This window comes from Canis lupus, chromosome 15, assembly GCF_011100685.1.
Source record: "Canis lupus familiaris isolate Mischka breed German Shepherd chromosome 15, alternate assembly UU_Cfam_GSD_1.0, whole genome shotgun sequence".
NCBI classification, from domain to species: Eukaryota; Metazoa; Chordata; class Mammalia; order Carnivora; family Canidae; genus Canis; species Canis lupus.
The window spans coordinates 7,151,496-7,179,238 of NC_049236.1; the positions used below are offsets into that span (position 1 = coordinate 7,151,496).

The 27,743-nt window shown below is 50.8% G+C and overlaps 1 protein-coding gene across 4 annotated transcripts in view; it reads left to right on the plus strand.

The window, feature by feature from the left end:
- DLGAP3 (DLG associated protein 3) overlaps window positions 1-27,743 on the plus strand; it is a 61,184-nt gene that overhangs the window by 26,291 nt on the left and 7,150 nt on the right. For all 4 annotated transcript variants that reach the window (XM_038557971.1, XM_038557970.1, XM_038557969.1 and 1 more), the window contains 5 exons: window positions 1,496-1,701; window positions 1,998-2,070; window positions 15,127-15,340; window positions 16,262-16,575; window positions 16,888-16,973. In XM_038557971.1, the coding sequence (XP_038413899.1) occupies window positions 1,496-1,701; window positions 1,998-2,070; window positions 15,127-15,340; window positions 16,262-16,575; window positions 16,888-16,973 (893 nt within the window). The remainder of the gene's footprint in view (window positions 1-1,495; window positions 1,702-1,997; window positions 2,071-15,126; window positions 15,341-16,261; window positions 16,576-16,887; window positions 16,974-27,743) is intronic.

Consider the following 27,743-nt stretch of genomic DNA (forward strand, 5'->3'; position numbering starts at 1 on the left):
TCATCCTGAGAAATCCTTCTTTAACTCTACACCCCCTGCCATCCCCTGTCTTCCCTTCACACCCAGGGTCTTCGAGCACCACCTCTGCGTCCTCACCTCCTTTCCCTGCACTATAGGCTGCCTTGACGGACGCCCTCCAGTGCTTATGCCCGGCCCAGCCAACAGTCCGGAGGCCTTGCTTGGGCCCCGCACGCTGTGTCCGCCTGTTTATCCTTCGCCCCCCACCCCTCCCCGGGATGTGGGCCTCCTCGTCCCCACCAGTCCCAGACGAGGAACTGGACAGAGTCGTGGGTTCCACTCAGGTCCTCCTGTAGCCAAGTGATGGGGCGAGAACTTAACACGGATCCGCGTCCCGCGCCCGAATCACTAACCTCGGAGCGCACTGTGGCATTTGACATTATCAACTCCTTTTATTCTGGAAATGTCTCCTGTTTCCATGACACGGCATTCTCCTGACTTCCCTCCCACCCCCTCGGCCCACTCCTTCTCAGGTGACTTCATAGGCTTTTCTTCCTTTCTTTGCAGTCCCCTTTTTAAATGTCACTGGATCCCTCCCCAGCTCTCCTTCTCCCCCCTGGGCTGTTTCGCTCACCCCTGGGGATTCAGCTGCCGCCCATGACTCCCACGTGTCTGCCTGGAGCCCGGATCCCTCCGCCGAACTCTAGCACCCAGCACCCAGCACCCAGCACCCAACCACCTGCTCGGCATTTCCCTGCCAAACTTAAGATACTCAACCCTAACCTATCACCTCTCCCCCAAACCCGTTCCTCTGGGATTCTGCGGCTCTGAGCGACAGCACCCTCCCCCGGGGCCTCAGCCAGCAGCCTCCCAGGCATCTGCGGCTCCTCCCCGCCCCTCGCCCCCTCGCCCCCTACGTCTAATCAGGCTCACTGGTGCTCTTTAACACCTCATTTCCATCTCCCGTCCCCCTCATTGTCACGGTCTTAATTTAGGCTCATCATCTCTTGCCTGGCTAACAGCACCAGCCTCCTAATTGGTCTCCCTCCTGCCCCTCGAGCCCCTGCCCCCTCCCAGCCCCACCCGGTGCATCCCCCACTTTGGACTGTGGGGCGCGCTTTTGGAACCCAATGCTTGGAGTCCTCTGCTCCAAGGCTCCTCAGAGAGGGAAGGATGGGAGGCTTGGAGGGTTTGGGGTGTCAGCAGGTTGAGAGGGGGAAGGAGAAGGAGGGGTGATAGGTGGGGATGGGTGGTACTCCAGTGCAGGGGGTGGGTCATCACAGGTCGCAGGTCACTGGCCTCTGATCCTCATCCTCTTGGCTCCTGACCAGTCACCTCAATTGAGCAGCGACAGGTCCACGGAGGATGATGAAGCCCCCCCCCCCCCCCCCCCCCCCCCCCGCGTAATGGGGGGACAGCCTGAACGCTTCCCTCGGGCTCTGCCTCTGGTGTCTCCACCCTGGCGGTGGGGACAGGAGCCCTGACTCCCAGGTTTAGCAGGCCTGTGTCCGAGAGACAGAAGCTGCTGTCCCCGCAGGTGCCGCAAGATGACTGGGGGGGTTACCCCACTGGGGGCAAGGACGGGGAGATTCCCTGCCGCAGGATGCGGAGCGGCAGCTACATCAAAGCCATGGGGGATGAGGAGAGCGGAGACTCAGACGGCAGCCCCAAGACGTCTCCCAAAGCCGTGGCCCGGCGCTTCACCTCCCGCCGCTCCTCCAGTGTGGACCAGGCCCGGATCAAGTAAGGACGGGAGGGCTGGGGCTGGGGTGGGAGCTGATTTGGGGTCCCTGCAGGAGACACCTGCGGGCGCGTCGGGGCCGGGGCCTGCTTTGGGTTCAGCTGGGCGTCTTGTCCCACCCCACCTGGAGAAGGGGCCCCTGCTGGTAACTCCCATCTGGGTGCCTCTGGGATCCCTGCGCCCAGGAGCGACCTGTCGGGGGGCTTCTGAGGGGCACCACCTGCCCGGGAGCCCCAGCGCTGGGAGTCCCGCCTTCTTCAGACCCCCACTCTGAATGTGGCCCTTTGACCCTTACCAGCTGCTGTGTCCCGCCCCGGATCCATCCCCGGAGCTCCATCCCTGGCTACAGCCGTTCCCTCACCACCGGACAGGTAGGGGCAGCAGGTGCCTGTAGGGGGGGAGGGGGGCACTTCCAGGCCCCCCGCGCCTCAGCAGGTCCGGGCCCGGGGGGGGGGGTGGGCAGCTGGAGCGCAGCTGGGCGCAGTCTCAGCCCGCCCTTCAGACCTCCAAGGGTCCCCAGGTGCTGACTTTGCAGGGGGACTTCAGTTCTCTGGGGTCCCCCGGCCACCGGGCCTGGTCGCAGCCGGCCCCGAGCAAGGGCGGCAGCACTGTGGCCGAGAAGGGGCTCTCCCCAACCCCGTGGGCCGTTCCACATCCTGGCAGTAGGTGCCTGGGGCTCTGGGGGCGCCCGGTGGGGGGCTCAGTGGGAGAACCTGGGTGCCTGCCCTGACCTGGGGCCAAGAGCGTCTGCTGAGCGGGGGCAGGTGCAATGCCGGCTCAGCGACTTGGGCAACTTACGCGACTTTTTTGAGCCCCACTTTATTTCAAAACTAGGCATCATAGTAGTGTTCTTGGCACAGCAGCTGCGCTCGGGAAAGGTTAGCTATCGTTAGTTTGCTGGGGGTGGGGGGGAGCAACGCAGAAGATGGTCTGATTGGCCCCGACTGTTTGTGGCTGGGGTCTTTGGGATGGTCCCCAAACCAGGGAACGTCCCATGCCGTGTGGCTGAACCCCATGGAGGGTGCTCAGGCCTCGGTTCACCTGCCCCCTCAGCGCCAGCTAACAGGGCCGGCTCTCCCCTTCTGGAAGCCCCGTGCTTGGTTGGCCCTGGAGACCCGCACCTTGCAGCTCTGCTGGATTCCCGCCCTGGCTGCCCGGCTTGCTCGCCCTGCGGAGCGTCTCCAGCTCTCTAGGACCCAGCACTGGGTTTTTCCAGGGCTGTAGTTGCCGGACTTCTCTCCACACTCACTCCTTGGGCCCGTGGCTCGGAGTAGCAGGGACGGCCCGATGGCCCCTATGTGTGTCTCCAGCTCCGATCTTCCCGTAGTTGCCAATGCATGCGTGTCTCACGAGGTATCAGAATCTCCCTTGGATGTTGAGGAGACTCAAACTTAAGAGGTCCACAGTGAGGCTGCTGCACTCTCATCCCCTTCTCCTTCCCCCACAAAACACCCTGCTCCATCCACTGTCCTCTCCGGCTCAGGTAAGGGCAGCTTCTAGGAGCTCGGATCCCAAAGCCTGAAGTCTGCCTCGACTCCTTTCTCTTTGTCTCACTTGCCCACATCCAACCCTTCAGCAAATCCTGTGGGTCCCCCTTGCAGGCATGCCCGGGGTCCAGGCGCTTCCCCCCACGCCCACTGCACTACTCCCATCTGCATCAGCATGGCTTCCCCCCCCCCCAACATTTAGGGAAATTTATTTTATTATTATTTTTATTGGAGTTGGATTTGCCAACATATCGCATATCACCCAGTGCTCATCCCATCAAGTGCCCCCCTCAGTGCCAGTCACCCGGCCACCCCAATCCCCCGCCCACTTCCCTTTCCACTACCCCTTGTTCGTTTCTCAGAGTCAGGAGGCTCTCATGTTCTGTCTTCCTCTCTGATATTTCCCACTCATTTTCTCTCCTTTCCTCTTTATTCCCTTTCACTATTCTTTATATTCCCCGTATGAGTGAAACCATATAATATTTGTCTTTCTCCAATGGACTTACTTCACTCAGTATCATACCCTCCAGTTCCATCCACGTCGAAGCAAATGGTGGGTATTTGTCATTTCTGATGGCTGAGCCATACTCCATTGTACACATAGACCACATCTTCTCTCTCCATCATCTGTCGGTGGACACCGAGGCCCCTTCCACAGGTTGGCTGCTGTGGACATGGCTGCTATGAACATCGGGGTGCAGGTGTCCCTTAGTTTCACTGCATCTGCATCTTTGGTGGGAATGTGAACTGGGACAGCCACTCTGGAAAACTGTGTGGAGGTTCCTCAAAGCATGGCTTTTGTCTGCCCTATCTCATTGCCCCCAAAGGGGTCTCCTGCAGCCCCCCTCCCATTCATTCTCTCTCCGCGTGGCCCCGGGGGGATGGTTTCAAAATAGAATTGGATTCATTCCAAACCCTTGCCTTACTCAGAGGACGTTACTGTGACTTCTAAGGCTCTGCTGCATCTGGCCCTTGTGCGTCCGGTAAGTCCTTCTAACGCTGTCCCCTGCCATCCCCCACCCCAGCCACGCTGGTCCCCTGGCTCCTCCGACACCACGGGCGTGCTCCAGCTTTTTGTCTCCTTACGTGTTACGTGTGTCTTTTGTAAACAGTTTGAGGAGTTTATTTCACATCTATTCTGACAACTGCTTGAGGGTTAGTACATTTATATTTGTTGTGGTTACTGATAGGCCTGGGCGTGTTTTGTGGTTTTATTTTGTGCCCTTATTTCTCACGCCTTTTGAGGGATGCTTTTCTACTCCTTTGCTACCTTCTTTTGGATTAGTTTTCTTCATTTTTCTTTTTTAAAGATTTTATTTATTTGCGAGCGAGAGAGAGCATGAATCGGAGTTGGGGGGGGGGGACAGAGGGAGAAGCAGACTCCCCGCTGAGCAGGGAGCCTGATGTGGGGCTTGATCCCAGGACCCTGGGATCATGACCTGAGCTGAAGGCAGACAGATGCTTGACTGACTGAGCCACCCCAGCGCCCCTGGCTTAGTTTTCTTCATTTTTCTTCCCACCAAATCCCACTCTGGTTTGGCAGTTCTATATTCTTTTATTTTATTTTATTTTATTTATTTATTTATTTATTATGATAGTCACAGAGAGAGAGAGAGAGAGGCAGAGACACAGGCAGAGGGAGAAGCAGGCTCCATGCACCGGGAGCCTGATGTGGGATTCGATCCCGGGTCTCCAGGATCACGCCCTGGGCCAAAGGCAGGCACCAAACCGCTGCGCCACCCAGGGATCCCGGCAGTTCTATATTCTATTTTCATTCTTGTGCTTACTCTTAGGATTTTCATGTGTATATTTGACTTTGCAAAGTCTAAATTCGACAATTTCTTCTAGCCTTAGGACACTTACGTTGTGATCACCTCTTCCCTTCTTACCTGTGCATGTTGCCTGGTATTTTAGTCCCACCTTGTTTTTACCTCTCTGAATGAGTCTTTATTATTGTTGTTACATTTTATGCTTTAGTACTTGATTATATAGACTCACATCTTTACCTCCCCGCCCCCGTACGTCCTTATATTTCGTTTCTTCCTTTTAAATATTCTTTAGTAACTTTCTCAGTCAATGTCTGTTAGTAGCAAACTTTGCCTTTAACGAAAAATGTAGCCTACCCTCATTATTTACCATAAATCAGCTTATTATAGAATTTTAGGTCAGCGTTTGTTTTCTCTCAGTGTTTTGAAGATATTCTTTTGTCATCTGTCTTCTGTTGTTGCCGTTGGGAAGTCTGCAATCAATCTAATCGTCTTTGTGGATGGCGTTCATTTCCTTCTGATTGCTGTTGAGATCTTGTCTGTGATTTTGGTGTTCTGCAGTTTCACTCCATGTGTGTTCTCTCTGAATCCGAAGATTAGTGCTATTCATCAAATCTGGAAATTTCCCTCACGGTTACTGTTTGCTGGCACATCTTTTTTCATCCTTTTTACTTCCAACCTACTTATGGTTTTATTTATTTTTTATTTTTTAAGGATTTTATTTATTTATTCATGAGAGACACAGAGAGAGAGGCAGAGACACAGGCAGAGGGAGAAGCAGGCTCCATGCAGGGAGCCGACGTGGGACTTGATCCCGGGACTCCAAGATCGTGCCCTGGGCCAAAGGCAGGTGCTCAACCACTGAGCCACCCAGGGATCCCCCTACTTATGCTTTATTTTTTTATTTTTTAAAGATTTTATTTATTCATGAGAGATGCACAGAGAGAGAGAGAGAGCAAGAGAGGCAGAGACACAGGCAGAGGGAGAAGCAGCTCCATGCAGGGAGCCCGACATGGGACTCGATCCGGGGACTCCAGGATCACGCCCTGGGCTGAAGGTGGTGCTAAACCTCTGAGCCACCTGGGCTGCCCTACTTATGCTTTATAAAAAAAACTCCAGTCTAACAATTTCTGCCTTTCGAACGAGGCTTTCTCATTCATTCATGGTTAATGTGATTATTGATATGGTTGGATTGTATCGTGTCATTGTCGTTCCTCTGTTCTTTCTTTACTGTCTTCTTTTGTATCAGAAATGTTTTGGTGTAAAATATCGTGCCTTTTAAAGAAGTTTTTTTTTATTTTTTTTTTTATTTTTTTTATTTATGATAGTCATACAGAGAGAGAGAGAGAGAGAGAGAGGCAGAGACACAGGCAGAGGGAGAAGCAGGCTCCATGCACCGGGAGCCCGATGTGGGATTCGATCCTGGGTCTCCAGGATCGCGCCCTGGGCCAAAGGCAGGCGCCAAACCGCTGCGCCACCCAGGGTTCCCCCTTTTAAAGAAGTTGAGAGAAAAAAATCAGGCAACTGTATCTATAGAGTCTTTTATATTTGTCGTTTCTGCTCCCTTTCCTCTTTTCTGGTGGATTTGAGTTACTGTTAAGTGTCACTTCCCTTTAGCCTGAAGAACTACCATTAACGTTTCTTGGGTCTGCGACAAATTCTTCAGTTTATATGTATTTGGAAACATCATTAGTTTTACTTCATTTTTGAAGAATAGTTTTGCTGAATGTGGAATTCCTGGTTGACAGTTTTTTCTTTCAGCATTTCAAATCTACCATTCCCATGCTTATTGCTGTGATGAAAAGCCAGTTGTTAATCATATTGTTGTTTTCTTGTGTGTCGTGAATTGTTTTCCCCTTGCTGCTATTAAGATTTTCTCTTTGTCGAAATGGCTTCCAACATTTTGGCCCTAACATATCTGGCTATGGATCTCTTTGTATTTAACCTGCTTTGCATTTATTGAGTTTCTTTAATCTGTAGATTAATGTTTCATCACATTTGGAAAGTTTTGAACTGTTATTTTTTCAAGTATCTTTTTCTTTCCCTTTCTCTCTTCTTTTGGGATTCCCATTACATGTATACTGCTTTGTTTATTATTGTCCCATAGGTCAGAGACCTATGGGACAATAATGGGTTTCTGTTTATTTTTATTCTTTTTTTTAATCTCTATTCTTCAGATTGCATAATTTATACTGATCTAGTTTACTGATCATTTCTAATGCTGAGCCCTTCTAGTGAATTTTTCACTTCCGTTACTGTATTTTTCAGCTCCAGAATTTCCTTTTGGCTCTTAAAAAAATTCTTTTTTTTAATTCATGAAAGTCATTGCTATGTTTTCTTTTCAGTCTTTAAACATGATTTACTTTAGATATTTTAACATATTTGTAATAGCTGCTTTGCCGCTTTTGTCTGATAAATGAAACATTTGGGGACATTCACATTTTCTTGTTTATTTGCATGTCTCATTTTTTTTTTCTTGTATACTGAACATTTTAAGAAATATATTGTAGCAACTCTGGATTCTTACTTGACCTTTAAAATTTTTTAAAAATTTACATTCTAGTTAGTTAACATACAGTGCAATATTGGTTTCAGGAGTAGAATTCAGCAATTCATCGCTTATATACAACACCTAGTGCTCATCACAAGAGCCCTCCTTAATACCCATCTAGCCCATCTGCCACCCATGTCCTTCCATCAATCCTCAGTTTGTTCTCTATCGTTAAGAGTCTCTAATTTTTTTCCTTCTCTCTCTCTCTTTTTTTCCCTTTCCCCCCTTTCCCATATGTTCACTTGTTTTGTTTCTTAAATTCCACATATGAGTGAAATCATATGGTATTTGTCTTTCTCTGACTGAATTATTTCACTTAGCATAATGCACTCTAGCTCCATCCTCATTGTTGCAAATCGCAAGATTTCATTCTTTTTGATGGCTGAGTAATATTCCATTATATATATATATATATCACCTTCTTTATCCATTTTCATCAGTCATTGGACATTTGGGCTCTCTCCATAGTCTGGCTATTGCTGAGAATGCTGTTATAAACATCAGGGTGCATGTACCCCTTCAAATCTGTATTTTTTAATCATTTGAGTAAATCCCTAGTAATGCAATTGTTGGATTATACAGTAGCTCTATTTTTAACTTTTTGAGGAACCTCCATACTGTTCTTCAGAATGGCTGTACCAGTTTGCATTCCCACCAGCAGTGTAAGAGGGGCTCCCCTTTCTCTGCATCCTTGCCAACACTTAATGTTTCTTGTGTCATTAATTTTAGCCATTCTCACAGGTGTCAGGTGGTGTTTCATCATAGTTTTGATGTGCATTTCCCTGATGATGAGTGATGTTGAGCATCTTTTCATGTGTCTATTAGCCATCTGGATGTCTTGTTTGGAAAAATATCAATTCATGTCTTCTGCCCATTTCTTAACTGGATTGTTTGATTTTTGAGTGTTGAGTTTGATAAGTTCTTTATAGATTTTGGATTTTAACCCTTTATCAGATATGTCATTTGCAAATATCTTTTCCCATTCTGTACACTGCCTTTCAGTTTTGTTGATTGTTTCCTTTGCTGTGCAGAAGCTTTTTATCTTGATGAAGTCCCAATAGTTCATTTTTGGTTTTGTTTCCCTTGCCTCCAGTGACGTGACTGGTAAGAAGTTGCTATGGCCAATGTCAAAGAGGTTGCTGTCTGTGTTCTCCTCTAGGATTTTGATGGTTTCCTGTCTCACATTTAGGTTTTTCATCCATTTTGAATTTATTTTTGTGCATGGTGTAAGAAAGTGGTTCAGTTTCATTCTTCTGCATGTAGCTGTCCAGTTTTCCCAACACCATTTGTTGAAGAGACTGTCTTTTTTCCATTGGATATTCTTTCCTGCTCTATTGAAGATTAGTTAACCATATAGTTGTGGGTTCTTACTTTACCTCTTGAAGATTGTTATTGCTTTGTTTATGTGTTTGTGGATCCCTGGATTAAATCTGTGAAACCTGTCTTCCCTGCTAAATATGGTCTCTGATGTAGTCACTATTTTTTTCCTTGTTTTTATTTTTAAGCCTGGTTTCCTAGGGGTTGTCCTTGCATCTGCATAACTTAGTGTTCAGCCAGAGATTGGTCAGAGATTGTGCCCAAGAACCTTGAGCCAGAAAGGCTTTTCTCGGCTTATGGTTCTATGTGTGGACTAGGGACTGCAGGCTGTTTTTTTTTTTTTTTTTTTAATTGGAGTTCAATTTGCCAACATATAGCATAACACCCAGTGCTCATCCCATCAAGTGCCCCCCTCAGTGCCCATCACCCAGTCACCCCCACCCCCCGCCCACCTCCCCTTCTACCACCCCTTGTTCGTTTACCAGAGTTAGGTGTCTCTCGTGTTCTGTCTCCCTCTCCAATATTTCCCACTCATTTTCTCTCCTTTCCCCTTTATTCCCTTTCACTATTTTTTTATATTCCCCAAATGAATGAGACCATATAATGTTTGTCCTTCTCTGATTGACTTATTTCACTCAGCATAATACCCTCCAGTTCCATCCACGTCGAAGCAAATGGTGGGTATTTGTTGTTTCTTTTTTTTTTTTTTTTAAGTATTTGTTGTTTCTAATGGCTGAGGAATATTCCATCGTATACAGAGACCACATCTTCTTTATCCATCATCTGTTGATAAACACTGAGGCTCCTTCCACAGTGTGGCTATTGTGGACATTGCTGCTGTGAACATTGGGGTGCAGGTGCTGCAGGCTGTTTTTAAGCCTACCTTGGATTTTACTTTTTGCCAGCCTCTCTTATGTTACCATTACAGGTGTGCTCCATTGGCCAGAGAGGTGTGGGTGGCTCGAGGCCTCTCTGGTCGCTGTTGTGCATGCACTCCCCTCTAGTTAACCCAGGATATGTGGAGAGCTCATCAGACCTTCTCTGGCTATCTCATCCCCTGGAACTCCTCTGTTAAATCCTTGCCTAGTGTGCCAGTCCATTGCATGCTTCCAAAAGTGCTGAAATCTCAGCTCAGCAGTACTGCTGGTTATCCTTGTTCCCCCCCTCCCCACCCCAGCTCTCCCCCCAGCCCCATTCTTGATATTATAGGACAATGTTCCAAATTCAGTGAGCCCCTTTTGGCAGTGGCAGTGAAGCAGCTGGTTTTCACAGCCTGCCTCACCCTGGTTGAACTATTGCAACTGATAGAGCCGGGAACTTGAGTAACAGGAGCAGCCCCAGGCAAGGACACCACAGACTCACGCTGTTCAGTAATTTTCACATATATGTTTCTTTGTTGTATACCTTTGATTGATTTTCAGAGTGATGAAGTGGTTGTTTTCGACAGTTTTGTCTAGCTTTATAGCTGTCTTGCCTGTCACCCTGTCATGCATAAAGCCAGAAGTCTGTAAAAATCTCCATCAGTCTAATTAACTCTTCAAATATTGCTGCTTCTACATTTTATTTAGTATGTCACCTGGAGCTCCTATTAGTGGTCTGTGGGACCTTCTTATTCTTCTCTCTGTGCATCTTGACCTCTTGTTCATATTTTCCATCTCTTCCTCTCTATGCTGTCTTCTGGGTGAATTCCTCAGATCTCTCTTCTGATTCACTAACTTTCTCTGCAGGCGTGTCCATCTACTATTGGATTCATTAATCGTGTTATTAATTTGACTTTTTTCTTTCAGTTCTGGAAACCAGGTTTGGTTCCTTTATATCTTTCTCGTCTTTTATTTGAAGCTTATGTCTCCTATGTCTTCAGTTTTTTCTTATAAGGTTTATAAGTTTGAAACACAGTTTAAAAGCTAATCTGAAAAAAAAAGCTAATCTGTTTTAGGTAAGGTAACACCAGCAGCTGTGACAGATCAAGCTTGCCTTCTCAATGGCTTAACTTAACAAAAGCTTAGGTTTTGTCTATATCACAGTTTGCATTATTATTATCTATTGCTGCGTAACCTATTACCCTCAAACACAGTGTCTTAAAACAAGTACTTATTATCTCACCATCTCTGTGGGTCTGGAATCTGAGTGCAGCGTAGGTGCTCTCTGGATCAGGTGACTCATGTGGCTTCAGTTAAGGTGTTGGCCGGGGCTGTAGTCATCTCAAGGCTTGATTGGAGCAATATCTGCTTCCTCACTCACTCACGTGGCTCTTGGCAGGCCTCAGATCCTCACTGGCTATCGGCCAGAGTCATCAGTTTTTTGACATGTGGGACTCACCACAGGGCTACTCCTAACATAATAGCTTGCTTCTCCCAGAACAAAGATCTGAGAGAAAGAGAGTGTCCAAGATGGAAGCCTAGTCTTTTTGCAATCTAATCTCAGAAGTGCCATCCCGTTGTATCTACCGTGTTCTGTTCATTACGATAAGTCCAGTCCACACTCGAGAGGAGGGGACTGCACAGGGCATTAATGCCAGCAGGTACAGATCATCAGGGCCTGTGTCCGAGGTAGGGCACCACATGGTCTGGTGCGACCTCATCTTCAGTGGGGCTTTATCTGTGAGGATCCTGAACAGCCTGGGTTAGGAGCGGGTCCCTCAGAAAATATTTTGCAGTTGCTTCTGTTAGACTGTTCTTGGCTTGTGATCATTTTATGTCAACTTTTATTTTTCAGGGAGGTGTCTGGGCCACACAGGCCCACAGGCCCACAGAACCCAGTGTCTGTATGAGGACCAGCTTGTGGGTACAAAAATTTTATGAGATTAGCCCACTTTTCCCTCTCTTCAGTGCCTAGACTACAGACAAGGTCCCTGTCATCAGCCTGTGCTGATAATTGATTTCTTTTTTCTTTTTTTTTTTTAGTTTACCTTTCATGACAGGTATTTTCCACTTTCCTACCTTTATGGAGGTTCTCATTTCTGATGCTGTGTTTCATGTGGACCCAACGCCTTACTCCTGCGTCCAAGTGGGTGTTGATACCTAAGCCCTTTGGTCCTTCAGGCCAGCAGCCCATGCCCCCACCTCCCACCACCACTGGGCTGTTTGCAGCCCTGACTCACACAGTTAATATTCTGATTTCCCCATCTCTTCTCTGCTTTTGTCCCCTGGGGACATATCTTGCTTTCTTGTGAGCTCAGCTATGCATATAAAACATTTCTTATAATTTATCCAATGTTTTAGAGTGTTTTGAAATGGGAGCATTTTCCAAGGTTAGCTAAACTAAATGACACAGGTAAAGGATACAGGATGTTGCCCAGCCCCCAGATGAACCCAGTGACTCTAGCGCAGACAATTTGCAATTAGACCCAAGCAAAGTATGTTCTTCGAAACATCCCACACCCTTGGAGATGTTTACTGATCCTGAGCCTGGTGTGGACAGAGGCTAACGTTCCATTTTCTTTTTTTGTTTTTAAGGTTATTTATTTAATTATTCATGATAGTCACAGAGAGAGGAGAGAGAGGCAGAGACACAGGCAGAGGGAGAAGCAGGCTCCATGCCGGGAGCCCGACGCAGGACTCGATCCCGGGATCCCGGGATGGCGCCCTGGGCCAAAGGCAGGCGCCAAACTGCTGAGCCACCCAGGGATCCCCAGGTTCCCATTTTCTAAGAGGATTCTTTGACTTTGACTCTACAGAAAGCGGGTGTGGGGGCAGCAGGCTGGAAGGCAGTTCAGCACAGCACGATGTTACAGTTTTATAATCACGATACAGTAAAGATCAGCACAGGTGCAAAATTCCTTTGGGAGTCTCTACAAGTCTGTATTTCCCTTGGGACCTGGTACCCTGTGGGAACTTCCAAAGCTCCTCTTGGCCAGTAGAGACGGAAGGCGTGTGGCCCCAGGGAGTTTCTCACCTTCCCTCTGTCTGCCTTGGGTGGAGTTGGGCACAGGAATTGCATATGGTTGGGACTTCAAGAGCTTCAGAGACCCTGGGAAGGAGCGGCCCCTGAAAGGTATCGTCGCTGTGATTTATGAATCTCTTACTACTAAGAGTAGTCTACTATGTCTACTGGGCACCCGCTATATGCCAGATATTATGGGTAATACTTTACACACAGAAGAGGCTTGGAGATACTGAGATAGCCGCAGAATGAGATTCCTTCCATCTGTGGTATCCAAAGTTGAGACCAGAATGCTCTCTACTGGGGTTAGATCAACTGTCCTGTGCCCCAGGAGGGATCCTCTGAGATGGATTGGTTCTACTTGGGGACTGTCTTGATCCTGGCCTAGAAATAGCAGGAGTTCGATCAACTTCGGAGCTGTGGGAAATACTCTGGCACTGCTGGTCCTTTGTACCCCAGACGTCCCGAGATAGGAAACCGGAAGGTGGGCTTGCAGAGGGTCGTGACGAAAGCCACAGCTGCCACAGGAGTATGGCTTGTGCCAAACATGACACAATTTAACTTCTACAGGATCTCAAATTGATTTTTCCGTGACCTATGATTTCCGTACACTTGTAATGAAGTTCCCATAGTACAAGCTGCAGAAAGAAGTCCAGACACTCCTTTTTGATTTCCTGGGCCCACACTCGAACCACAGAATCTGAGTTTCCAGCCAATTTTGTCCCTGAGCTTCAAAACAGCCAAAGCAAAGAGAAACATATAATTAGAGAGCCCTGGGTTCAGAGCCTGGGGGTGGAGCTTGAGTTAATGTAGTTTTAAAAGGTCCCCAGGAGAGTCTGATCGAGCCTGGCAAAAGAGCCAGGACACCTGGTAGTTAACTTTGGTAAGTCGCTCACAGGCTGGGCGTTGCTGGTCAAGTCATCTGCTCTCTCTGAGCCTTAGTTTGCCCATCAGTAGAACGGGATGGAAACTTCTGTTCAATTTGAGGTAGAATTTAGTGATACCATGTTATGCTTTGGAGGCGGGGTTATGGAAACATTGAGCTGCATGTTACACACGTGGTCAAGCCACCTCTTTATCTGTTGATTGCACATCAATATGATGCTGTGAATCTTCCCTGGGAGGTGTCATAAGATGCGGCCAGGGGACATTTGCTATGACATTTATCCATGATCCGTGACATCCTCCAATGGCCTCTCCATAATCATTCATGGGGGGATTTCTCTTAGGATCAGTAACAGGAATAGCTGTGGTTCTTTTGAGTGGTGGCCTATTTCCAGGTAGGTCCTGAGACCTTCACCTGCCACACTGACCGAGGGCTTGGTATGTACCAGTACCTGCATCAAGTGCCTCCCATGTTTTCCTTTGAGTCCCCTAAATAGCCCCATGAAGATGGTACCCTTATCATTCCCATTGGGCAGGTGATTCAACTGGGGCCCCAAAGTTTTAAGTAGCTTCCCCAGGCCACACTACTAGGAGGTGGCAGGGCCAGCTCTTGAGTCTAGGTGGGTCTCCCCCTGCTAGCCTGTGCAGGCAACCTGCAGGCTGTACTCCTATGATGCTTTGGCTGCTCGGAAGCTCGGGGTCAAATGTGCACCTATCCTGTGCTCTGGGTGAAGAGCTTATCCCTGGGACCACCCACCTTTTTTTTTTCCTTCGTGCAAATTTGCTCAGATAATATGAATAGAAGCTCAATCTCTGTAGTATATTTAGTCTCAGTGCAGTGCAATGGGACACGGTTCCATGAACAGAATTTTTGTTTTGCATTTTTCTTAGTTGCTTTGATTTTTTTTTTTTAAACACCATGGGTTCTGTACCGCAAAATATAGGAACAAAAACAAGAACCTCCGTCAGCAATGGCTGAACTTGCCTTAGAGGATGAAGGCAGGGGAAGCAGCAGGCCAAATCAGAACCCGAGGGAGTGGGCAGAAGGTGGGAGAAGGTTTACAACACTCGAAGGTTAATAATTTTTCCTTGATCACTTACCCATTGATTTCTTCCCAGCCTCACGGTATGGATCTCTATAGGTTGCTGTCAATCCATTTTGTGATGTGATGGGTCATACATAATAAAATGAGAGGTGGCCTTCCCTGCAGTTCCCCACGTCCATGCTGGGCTGGAGGGTGGGTGTCCCTGACACCTTCAGGGGGAGGTGAAAGAAATGGGAGGGGTTGGGGCTTGGTGCAGAGGGAGATAGGGTGGTCCTGGAAGCCTGGGAAGGCAGACACGGGGGGAGGTAACACTAGACCCCGAGGCAGGCCTTGGGGAGCAGCACAGGGCAGAGGCGCCTCCACCTTCCTGCGCCCCGACGGAGGGTCTCTTCCTCCGAAAGCAGGCGGCACACAGCCCGCGCACATCTGGTATGTCGGAGGCACCGCTTTCCTCCCAGAGCCCCAGTAACACCCCCCCCCCGTCCCCCCGCAGCTCAGTGAGGAGCTGAACCAGCAGCTGGAGGCCGTGTGCGGGTCCGTGTTTGGGGAGCTGGAGTCGCAGGCGGTGGACGCCCTGGACCTGCCCGGCTGTTTCCGTATGCGGAGCCACAGCTACCTCCGGGCCATCCAGGCCGGCTGCTCTCAAGACGACGACTGCCTGCCCCTCCTCGCCGCCCCCGCCTCTGTCTCAGGGAGGCCCGGCTCCTGTGAGTGCGCCCTCCTGGGGCCCGGCCCGGCCAGGGCTGCGTGACCTGGGCGGCCGCTCGCCTCTCTGGGCCGGATGAGGCGGAGCTCGAGCCTTGGCGCGGGGTGCGCGGGCGGCCTGGGTCCTCTGGCGCCCCAAGGGTGTGGGTGGGGGCGGCTGACGCCCGCTGGGACACCCCCGGACACCTGCTGGGACACCCACTGGGATGCCCCCTGGGACAACCCCAGACACCCCCTGGGACACCTGCTGGGACACCCCTCCAGACACCCGCTGGGACGTCCCTGGGAAACCCCCGGGACACCTGCTGGGACACCCACTGGGCCACCTCCTGAGACACTCACTGGGCCACCCCCTGAGACACCCCCCGGGACACCCACTGGGACACCCCTTGAGACACCCCAGGGACACCCACTGGGACACCCCCTGGGCCACCCCCCGGGCCACCCACTGGGACATCTGCTGGGCCACCCCCTGGGCCAGCCTCTGGGCCACCTGCTGGGCCACCTCCTGAGACACCCCCCGGGACACCCACTGGGACACCCCTTGAGACACCCCTAGGGACACTCCCCGGGCCACCCACTGGGACACCCACTGGGCCACCCCCGGGACACCCTCTGGGTCACCCCCTGGGCCACCCACTGGGCCACCCCCTGAGACACCCACTGGGATGCCCCTTGAGACACCCCTAGGGCCACCCCCCGGGCCACCCCTCTGGGCCACCTGCTGGGCCACCCTCTGGGACACCCTCTGGGCCACCCACTGGGCCACCCCCTGAGACACCCCCCAGGACACCCACTGGGACACCCCCTGGACACCCCCCAGGCCACCCCTGGGACACCCCCTGAGCCATCCCCTGGGACACCCCCCGGACGCCCCCGGGACACCCGGGACACCCGGCTCACCCGCCGCCTTCCCGCCGCAGCCTTCAACTTCCGGAAGGCCCCGTCCCCCATCCCGCCGGGCAGCCAGGCCCCGCCGCGCATCTCCATCACCGCCCAGAGCAGCACCGACTCTGCCCACGAGAGCTTCTCGGCCGCCGAGGGCCCTGCGCGGCGCTGCAGCTCTGCCGACGGGCTGGACGGGCCCGCCCTGGGCGCGCGCACCCTGGACCTGGCGCCCGTGCCCCCCCGGGCCGGGCCCAAGCCCCCCACACTCATCATCAAGACCATCCCAGGCAGGGAGGAGCTGCGGAGCCTGGCGCGCCAGCGCAAGTGGCGGCCGTCCATAGGGGTGCAGGTAGGGGAGGGGGGCTGAGAGGGTGGGGGCGGCCTCCCCGGTGCTCAGGGCTTTCCTCCTGCTTCCCGAGCTGCTGAGGGGGTGGGGGCAGGACCGCCAACCCCAGGGCCAGCCCGTGCCCTCGGCACCCTTCCTTTCCGTGAACACCACCTCACCAGGGGTGTGGAGTGGGGGGGCCCTCTTGACCTCCTGGGTCCCTGTACTTGCTTGGGCCCCCTGGCTGGGGGCCTGGCCTCCACTCACACTGCCCCCCCCCCGGGTGCCTGCGTCCCTGGTCTAGCCCTGGCCCTGACTCCCCTGATCCTGCCCCAGGTGGAGACTATCTCAGACTCGGACACTGAGAACCGGAGTCGAAGAGAGTTCCACTCCATCGGTGTCCAGGTGGAGGATGACAAGAGGTAGGTCTGGGTGCGGCCTTCTCAGGTTTGGGGCGGGAGAAGCGGCTGCCCAGCCCTCCCCGCTCGCTCGGCCTGCTCCCCCTCCTTCGGGTCGCCAGGGCAGTCATCAGACCTAAAGGGAGTTCTCTTCCCACCCCTGCCTGCCTCGGGCTCCAGAGGGATGGGAGTGTTGGGGGAAGGGGACGCTGGGGAGAGGTGACTGCTAGGTGCCAAGCAGGGCCTCCTACAATTGTCCTTCCGGGGGATAGCAGCATTTTTCCCGTCCCCTGTTGCTCCCTGTGGTGTCCGAGTATGTGGACTGAGAAATGCGTCAGCCTGAACACTGCCTCCCGGGGTCCCTGGGCCAATGTAATGCTGCTCACCCAGCGTGCAACCCGTCAGGGCCCCTGTTACATGCATGCGCGAGTCTGTGACATACCGAGATGGTCAGATTACAGCAGCCACGGGTGTGGCCTTCGGTGGCCCCAGAAACCCGGTTTCCTTAATTTCCAGCTGCAGACTCAGCACGTGGGGTGCTGGGAGGAGTCCCCCAGTCTTTGGCTTCCTGTGCGAAGACGCTTTCTTTAGCGACCAGGTGGCAGTGCCGCAGTGGCCCGTCTGCCCCCTGGGCTGCAGGGCCCCCAGGCCAGCGGCCTTGAGTGGGGCGGCCATCAGAGTTTCATGTAATCCGTGTTGCCCGGGAGGGATACGACCAGGGTCCTAGTAGCAGCCCCTCATAGCTCTGTTCCCAGTTGCCATCACTGGGCCCTTCCCCTAAGTCCCCCTGTGTGCGTGTGTGTGCACGGTCACATGTGCATGGTCACGTCTCCTTGGGGTTCCTGTGGGCTCCAGCTGTGTTCTCCGTGCATCCTCCAGCCCCCCGCAGGCCCTTATGCTCTTCAGGCTGTAAATGCCTCCATCAAGGGTGACAGCTGTCTTATTGCCCCCATCATTCCTGAAAGCTACTGTCCTACAAACTCTTTTTTTTTTTTTTTAAGATTTATGTATTAGGGTGCCTTGGTGGTTTCGTCGGTTAAGTGTCCAACTCTTGGTTTTGGCTCAGGTCGTGATCTCAGGGTCATGAGATTGCACCCTGCGTGAGGCTCTGTGCTCAGTGGGGAGTTGTCTGTGTGGCACTCCCTCTCTGCTCTTAGGCCTGTCCCCCCTCAAATAAATAAATAAATAAATGAAGATTTTATTTATTTATTTGAGAGACAGAGGAGAGAGCATGTGAGTGAGCGGAGGGGGGCAGAGGGTGAGAGAATTCTTAGCCAGGAGCCTTATGTGGGGCTCCATCCTCTGACCCCTTAGATCACAACCTGAGCCAAAACCACGAGAGCTCAGCCGACTGGGCCACCCAGGCGTCCCTCCTTCCAACTCTTAATATTCCCCAAAGATCCCAGAGAACCAGAACTTTATGGCCAGCCCAGTTTGCAGGTCGATGGCCTGAGTTCTTGAGGGGTGGGTGGCAGATGTGGAGGGATGCAGCTGTGCGTGGAGCACACTTCCCCCAACTCTATTGCTGCCCCCGGCGCCCGAAACCAAGCCCGTTACCCCCACTCACACGCTACGGGATAGTCTGTAATGGGATATTGTCATATATTATGGGGAGGATATGAAAGAAGAAAGCTAAGAGAGAAGGGATCCCGTGTGGGGTGAGCAGATGACATTTAAGCTGGGACTCCAGGATTGAGTAGGACGCTCAGCTGATGACTGGGGGTGGAAGCGTCGCAGGAGGAGGGAGCAGCACACGACAAGGCGCTGGGGCAGGGCAGCGTTTACACACAGCAAGAACCGAAAGAAGGTTCCGGGGCTGGCGTGGGGTGGGACGGGGCAGTGGTGAGGGAGTGGATCGGAGAAGAGGCGGGCGCCGGGTCACGCAGAGCATGGGCGTGATAAGGAACTGGAATTTAATTATAACTGATGAGTAGCCATTAAAGGGTGAAAGGAGCATGACAGGGTCTAATTTATGTTTACAGAAGATCACTAGCTGCTAAGTGGAGAATGAATTCGAGGGAAATAATAGCGAGGACGCGGAGGCGAGTAAGCAGGAGTGTGTCCTGATGCGCAAGAAAGGGGACGGTCTTTTGCCTTGTGGAGGATCTAGGATCTTTTCTCCTATTGTCGTTGGTGACCGGGCACCACCCGCATGGGGAGGATGCAAAGCTTTATACGCTGATCTCTGTGTTTTGCTTCTGTGTCTTACTGGGACGCATAATCTATCTGAAAATCATGATGGGTTTTAGTCAGGCATGTTTTTTGTAAATGAGGATTTTTCTTTCTTCTTTTGAGAGAGAGAGTGAGACAGAGCATGTGTGCAAGTGAGGGGGAGAGAGAATTTTAAGGGGGGCCCCGAGCTGGGCGTGACACGAGGCTCGATCTCGCCACCCTGAGATCACGACCTGAGCCAAATCACGAGTTAGATGCTCCACTGCCTAGCCGTACAGGTGCCCTGTAGGTTTTACTTCTCTTTCTTTTTCAACAGAAAATGAGACCGGAATTTTATCGGATGCTCTTTCAGAATCTACTTAGATGACCATAGATTTTCTCCATTCGTCTATAATGTGATTTATGTTAATAGATTTTCCATGTTGGTCCATTATTTCATTCCTGGGATGAACCCTGCTTGATGCTATTATCAGTTTGGATTAAGTTTGGCTGTAACAGGACCTCAGTAGCATCTTAAGTGTGTGTGTCTCTCTCACTTAGAAAAAGAAGCAGCAGGGCTCCTGGGGCGCTCAGTGGTGGAGCGTCTGCCTTCGGCTCAGGTTGTCATCCTGGGGTCCCGGGATCGAGTCCTGCATCGAGCTCCCTGCATGGAGCCTGCTTCTCCCTTTGCCTCTCTCTCTTTCTCTCTCTCTGGGTCTCTCGTGAATAAACAAATAACATCTTTATTTTTTTTAAAGGTTAAGTTGTAAGTTTTTTTAAGATTTATTTATTTATTTGTTCATGATAGACATAGAGAGAGAGAGGCAGAGACACAGGAGGAGGGAGAAGCAGGCTCCATGCAGGGAGCCTGACGTGGGACTCGATCCCGGGTCTCCGGGGTCACGCCCTGGGCCGAAGGCAGGGGCTAAACTGCTGAGCCACCTGGGCTGCCCTGATGAGACATTTTTAATACAACTCTCTCAGAACTGGCAAATCAAGCATTTGAGATATATAATGTAGAAGTCCGATCATCTATGTAAGAATTGCATATATATGACTGAGGAAGCCTCAACAAATTCTAAGGAATAAAAACATCGTACAGAATGCATAGTGTTACCACATGCAGCAAATTTAGAAATCGGTAGTGCAAAAGGTACCTCCCCAACCCTTCCCCCTGCCAAAATTTGGAAACTAAAAAAAAAAAAAAAAAAAAAAAATCTTCAAAATAATTCATCAATGAGAAAGGAAATTGTGTTAATGGCTACAAGCTATTCAAAACGGAACATTGGAAATACTGCACCTCAAAACTTATGAGGTGCAGCCCTAGTAGGATAGTTAAAGGGAAATTTATAGCCTTAAAAACACATGTTAAAAAATGAGTTTTCTCATTTTCTCATTTTCATTTTCAGAGGCTGTAAAAAAGACAAAGATGGTAGGAGGGAGAAAATAAAGATAAAAGACAAAGAAACAATAGAGATGCTAACTGATGCCAAAAGCTAGTTTTTTAAAAGACTGATAAAATACAACTTTAAAAATATATTAAGAGGTGACTGGGTGGCTCAGTTGGTTCAGTACGTGACTCTTGATTTCGGCTCAGGTCATGATCTCAAGGTCATGAGATCGAGCCCCATGACGGCTCTGTGCCAGGTAAGGAGCATGCTTAAAATTCTCTCTCTCCGTCTCCCTCTGCCCTGCCCTGCCCACTTGTGCACACACTCTCTCCCTATCTCTCTCTAAAAAAAATAAAATAAAATGAAACGAAGTCATTTTTCATTAATTAATAAATAAGAATATGTTAAAATGAGAAGATATACAAACCCCGGACAACACTGATCGAGAAATAGAGGTAAAACATACATATATGGAATTTAGGAATGAAAAGAGGGGACATAAGCCATAGATACAATAAAAACTTATAAAATCATAACACTAAAAAAAAAAACCATAACACTATGACAAAGAATATCTGTGCCAAAAATGTTTGAAAACTGTCAAAATTTGTAAAATGGCCCATTTTCCTGAAAAATATAAAAGACCAAAATTGACTCAAGAAGAAAAAGAAAATCAGATAGGGGGCAGCCTGGGTGGCTCAGCGGTTTAGCGCCTGCTTTCGGCCCAGGGCGTGATCCTGAAGACCCAGGATCGAGTCCCGCGTCCAGCTCCCTGCATGGAGCCTGCTTCTCCCTCTGCCTGCGTCTCTGCCTCTCTCTCTCTCTCTGTCTCTCACGAGTAAATAAATAAAATATTTTTTAAAAAAAGAAAATAGGATAAGTCAATAGCCACAAAAGAAACTAAAGCTGTGTGATTCCCCGTGTTTCTCCTATTCCCAAAAGGCATCGGGCCTAGACAGTTTTATGGGCAACCTCTACCAAACCTTTAAGGAATAGATCATTCTTACCTGACACAAATTGTTCCAAAGAACAGAAACGCAGAGCATGCTACCAAACTCATTTTAGGAGTCCAGCCTAACCTAAATACCCGAACTGAATAACTGCAATAGAGCAAAATCGTCAGCTAATATTACTTATGAACAGAGACTATAAAAATCTTAAAGGAGGGCCACCTGGGTGGCTCAGTCGGGTAAGCGTCTGCCTTTGGCTCAGGTCATGATCCCAGGTCCTGGGATTGAGTCCTGCCTTGGGCTCTCCCTGCTCCGGGGGAAACTGCTTCTCCCTCTGCCTCTGCCTGCCACTTCCCCTGCGTGTGCTCATTCACTCACTCCCTCTCTTTCTCTCTCTGTCAAATAAATAGATATTTTTTTAGAACTCTTAAAGCAATAGCTATTCAAAAATTCAGTAAAATCTATAAAAAATAATACATCAAGATTATACAAAAACTGCTGGAGTTCCATATGTCCATGTTTCTTTGTCTTTAGCCACAAGAACCCTGTATTGAGCTCTGTGCTCTGCTGACTGTGTTGCTCCCCAACTACGACCATAGACCACTGCCTCTCTTGCAGCTAGATGCCGCCCCTCGATGAGGTTTCAGCCAACGCGATGTGGGAGTGCTGTGTGTAACTTTCAAGGCATCTTTTTTTTTATTTTAAGGATTTTATTTATTTATTCATGAAAGACATACAGAGAGAGAGAGGGGCGGAGGCACAGATAGAGGGAGAAGCAGGCTCCATGCAGGGAGCCCAATGTGGGACTCGATCCCAGGACCCGGGGTCACACCCTGAGCCAGAGGGAGATGCTCAACTGCTGAGCCACCCAGTGTCCCCAAAGCATCCAACTCTTGATTCCAGCTCAGGTCATGATCTCAGGGTTGTGGCACCCTCGGACGGGCTCTGCGCTGGGCATGATGGGGTCTGCTTAAGATTCTCTCTCTCTTTGTGCCCCCCCACCCCTTGCCATACTCACTCTCTCTTAAAAAAAAAAAAGTCTCACCATGATTTTGGATGTGTCATTTCCCCTGGTAATTTTATTAATTTTTTTCTTTATTTTTTATTTTATTCTATTTTATTTTATTTTTTTCTTTAGTTTGAGAGTTCTGTTCAGATGTATTCAGGCTTACGATTGTTATAGCTTTTTCATGGGTTGGTTCTTTTGTCATAAATAGGCTGCTTTTCATCCTTCCTATTGGGTTTTTTTTTTAAGATTTTATTTATTTATTCCCGAGAGACACACGGAGAGAGGCAGAGACACAGGCAGAAGGAGAAGCAGGCTCCATGCAGGGAGCCCGATATGGTACTCGATCCCAGGACCCCAGGATCACACCCTGGGCTGAAGGCAGGTGCTAAACCACTGAGCCACCCAGGGATTCCCCCTTCCTACTGGTTTTTGCCTCAAAGTCTGTTTTGCTTGATTTTGCTATTATGGCTACTTTCTTTTGGTAACTTCCCAAAATATCTTTTATCATCCTTTGATTTTCATCCTCCCTTTATCCTTATGTTTCAGATCTGTTACTTGTGCTGAAATTTACTAAATGTATTTAATCAATTTATCTATATCTTTCATTACTGATTTATTTGGACTTATTTTTATTATCTCTTTAAAAATCTTTTATTTGATATGCTCTTTCTTCATTGTTTATTTTCCCCCCCGCAAATAAGCTCTAGGCCCAACACGGGGCTTGAACTCACACCCCCGAGGTCAGGAGCTGCGTGCTCCGCCGACAGCCAGCCGAGTCCTCTATCATGCTTTTTCTTTGCTCTCCTCCTCTTCCTCCTCTACTTTTCTGCCTTCTATTGAACTGATCACATTTACTTTATTTCTCTTTATCCTTCTACTGGACATTTACATTTTGGTAGTGATTTTTCCTCAAATTTTTAGAAAATATGCCTAATTTAATATTTTTCTGATAAAGTCTAAAAATAGTATTTCCATCCTTCGTAGGCAAACACCAAGAACCTTGGAACACTTTAATTTCCTTCTTAGCTCCCTCCTCCCATCTCCCGTGTTGTATTTGTCTAGTATTCTGATTATAGCTCTTAAAAAAAAATTCTGCCAAATCACTTCGGTTTTTTTTTTTTAAATCTTTTATGGTTTAGTAGTTCAGATTTACAACCACGTTTTAACAATTTATGCATGCACCATCACCTGCCACCGCCCACTCCTTCCTCATGGTTCAGTGTTTTTCATGCCGAAATACGGCCCGAGCTTAGGACCAGTTTTAGAGTTCATGTCTCAGCTTGAAGTTTCTGTGTTTCAGTGGCGGTGCTCGTTGGAACCCACACCCACACACCAAAGCAGCCTCAATGCTCTTATTCTCAGCATCCTACTTCCCGGCCACGTTCCCGAAGCGTGACCTGAGTTTTCCAGTCCACGTTTGTAAGTGAAATGGACCCTTTTCTGGCTGCTGGCTTCCTGCACGGGGTCCCCGTCCAGCTCCCCGGGGTGCACAGGTGTGAGGGCTCCCCTCTCGCCCTCCCTGGGCATCACCATCTAGCCTCTAGCATATGTCTGGCCCAATATCCCCGTTGGCTCACTTGGCTTAGAGTCCCTTTCACTTCGGATTTAGGTTTGTCTTTCCTTTTTGGGAATTTCCCAAAGAGGTTTCGAATTTCCTCTTTGTTTCTAGCACCCGAAGCCTTCTCTCTTCCTATTTTCAAGCGTGGCGCACACTATAGCGGGGACCCCTTTGGACCTTATTTTATCCAGCATCTCCACGTGTTTGGGGGTGGGCGGGTGTGTGAGCGGGAGCTTCTCGAGTCCGTTGCGTCTACCGTACTGCCCAGTTGTCCGGATTAGGTTGATGGCAACAGACACAGAGAGAAGTGGACCGATTGGAGGAGCCCTTTGAAGTGAAGTTGCAGGAGGGCAGGGACAGGCAGAGAGTGGGGTCTCCCTTGCTCCCGTGTAGGTGTTCGTGAGGTCCTGTTGAGGGGAGCTGGGGAGGGGGAGATGGTGTTGGATAAGCGTCTGAAGGACTGGATTGCCCGGGACAGGTGATCACACTGGGAACCCACGGGGGTGACAGGTGGGAAGAGAAGAAATCTGGCGCATCTCTCTGGCCAGGCTCCCTTGCTGGTCCGATGCAGGCGTCCCTAGTTATCCACCTGCACTGTCCTTTCTGTCCCTTATGTCCCTGGCATTTTAAGTCTGACGTACCCCACGCCATGCCCCACATGGTACACAAAAGCGAGCCACGACTACCAGCAGCCTTTCTGGGCAAACATCCAGGAGCCCCCACCTGCTGCCGTCCCATTTCCTTGGACTCCCTTGTCCTTGCTCCCGTCTCACTGTCTCTCTCTGCACGCCGGGCGTACAAACTGCCAGGGAGCAAGGGCGTCTCCTTTTCCATCTTTCAGTGTGTCCCCCGTCAACCCGTTGGATGAAGAACTCCGCTTTATTGCCCCTTGTGCCTGTTGCCAGTGGGCTTGTCCCGGTGCCCATCGTCAGTGGCGACCTGGCTTAGGAATAAATAAATAGGGACGGGTGTTGGTGCGTCTTTACCTCTATTTGCACCTAACCCCCACCCAAGATTCATTTGTCCACGGGTATTTATTGGATCCCTATTATTTGTCCAGTACTTTGTCAGGCACTGAAGATACCGAGGTAAGTGGGGCCAGGCCTCCCTTGCCCCGTGGAGCAGGCTGCCGTGTTAATCCAAGACGCTCCTAAATGACGCAGATGTGTAGCCGTGGTGGTGCCATAGAGGAGAGGTCTGTGCCCGGTGAGAGGGGCGTTGGCCTAGTCGGAGGGATTTGGCAGGGCTTCCCCGAGGAAGTGACATTTGGGCAGAGGTCCCAGTGAACGATTAACACAATTTAACCAAGTGAACAAAAATTAACAAGGTGCAAGTGGGAGAGAAGAGTGTTCCAGGCAGAAGGAACAGCATGCGCTAAGGCCTTGTGGTGGGAGGGAGCACGCCAGCACTGTCGCAGGGCATCCCACTGCACCTGTCTACCCAGCCTCTGCATACTCCGGGCCAGGGTAAAGGAAGGCGTCAAACAAATGTCCTTGCCAAGTATTCGAAGACTCTTCCTGGGCCCTTTAACAACATAGAGACTGTAGGATTTTTTTTCCTCAAACTCTAACTGTGGGGAATCCCCTTGTACCTTTTAACCTCTGGATCTTCCCTACCAAGACCTTATCTCAAGTTCCAGGTTTAGCAAAAAAAGAACAAACAAAAGCCACCAGAAGTTTCGGTTAAATTTGGTTGTCAGATAAACCGTGAAAGCATTTCCAGTACGAGTAGTCCCCATATATTGCACGAGACGCACTGAAAAATCTGTTCTTTATTGGAAATTCAAATTTCACGGCGAGTCCTGTATTTTACCTAACAATCCTATTTATAACCAGCTGAGCCCAAATGGGGCCCCCTGGAGAATTCCATGTAGGAAAGCCGCCCCCTCCCCACTGCCCTTCCTTCGCCTCACGGCCGTGTCTGGGGCCTTGGGAATGGCAGGTTCCGAAAGAGTAGAGCCCCTTGGGCCCCGGCGGGGGGAGCATCCGTCGACATGAGCTCCTAGTCCCAGGACAGTCCTGGGAAAGCAGGTGCGCCGCTGGCAGACCTCAAGCCCTGATGTGGGCGCCGCCCTCAGCTCCGGGGCTTCTTTTTTTAAAAAAATATTTTATTTATTTATTCACAAGAGACAGAGAGAGAGGCAGAGACCCAGGCAGAGGGAGAAGCAGGCTCCCTGAGGGGAGCCCGACACGGGACTCGATTCCAGGACCCCGGGGTCACACCCTGAGCTGAAGACAGATGCTCAGTTCAACCACTGAGCCCCCCGCGCCCCCCCCCCCCATTATGTTTAAGCCTCTGCTGCTTCCCGAGAGAGGCAGCCATTGGCTGTGCTTTTGCTGGGCGGTCGCTGTCCCCCCCCGCCCAAGTATTCCCAGCGAAACCTCGTGGCAGCTGCTGGCTGTTCCCCGATCCTTGGACTCGTGTCTCTGGGGACCAGCCGGTTCCTTCCCAGAGCACCCTGTGCCATCCCTCGGAGAATCCCAGTAGAGACGTCTCCGTCAAGTCACCACGCCACAACTTCCAGAATCATCGGGAATGTGGCCACTGTCACCCCACCGTCACGAGGAGTGGTGAGGCCTCCTCGACCTTGTTCAAAAGCTTGGGGAGAAAATACCGTGACGGGCACGGTTACGGGTGAGCGATGATTCGCAGCCGCGGCGGCTTCTATCCTGCGGTTACGGCCGTGGCGAGGATGCCAGCGGACACTGCCAGGTCCAGAACGAAATTAGGGACGTAGGCCCCGGACTGCGGCACCCCAAAGCCTCATCTGTTGTCCTTAGGATTAGGTTTGGCTGTGAGTTACGGAGAACCCCCGGTAGGACAGATGTCTACGTCCCTCTGGCCTGGAAGAGGTGCAGAGTCTGGTGGGTGGGAGCCGGTGGGTGCTGGGCGGCGGCGGGACCCAGGCCCCTCCCGTCTTCTCACTGCTCCCTGGTGCTCGGCTGCCACCTCGTGTTCCCGGACGGCTGCTGGAGTCCAGCTGTCGCGTCTGCATTCCGGCCAGCGGGGAGGACATGCTCATGTCCCACGAGCTAGGACTTGGCCGTGTGGGCTACACCCGGGAGGCGGGTGAAAGAATCATTACTCGGCATGGCCGTGTGTGCAACTTAAACCTGTGGGATCCTGTTACCGAGGAGGGACGGATGGGTCCTGGGGGCTGAGCGGTGGTCCCTGCATCCCGCCTTCCAGCCGAGCCACCCCTGCCACCACCCCCCACCCAACCGCTCAGCCAGCACTTGTGTGGGGAACGGCTCTATTTATAGGGGAGACCAATGCAGATTGCCACCCAGAACGCAGTGTGCTGGGGAGGATGAAAGGGGTGTCGATCCAGGTGCCGGGTGACAGCAGGTGCAAGTGATCAGCGGCCATCACAGCCACGCATCACCACGGTGCCCTCGCGGGCTCTCCAGGCGCGTTCCTGCCGTCGTGCTTGTCCAGCTCCCTGTCTTTTCTGGCGAGAGCTCCCCGCCTCCCCACAGGGCCAGTGACAGTCACACAGGGCGGCCGGGCGCCACTCTCAGTCCTTGACGTCCGTTATCTCCTGCCAGTCCTGTGCACTGCTCTCACTGGTGGCTGGGGAAACTGAGGCACAAGCCCCACCCCCCAAGCTGCTCATTCTCGCTTCCTCCCTGACCCCCCACCCCTGCCCCCAAATGTCCATCCACATCTCGGAAGGATTGGGGTCGCCTGGTGGGGACCCCCCCCCCCGTTCCCATGTCCAGACCGAGCCCTAAC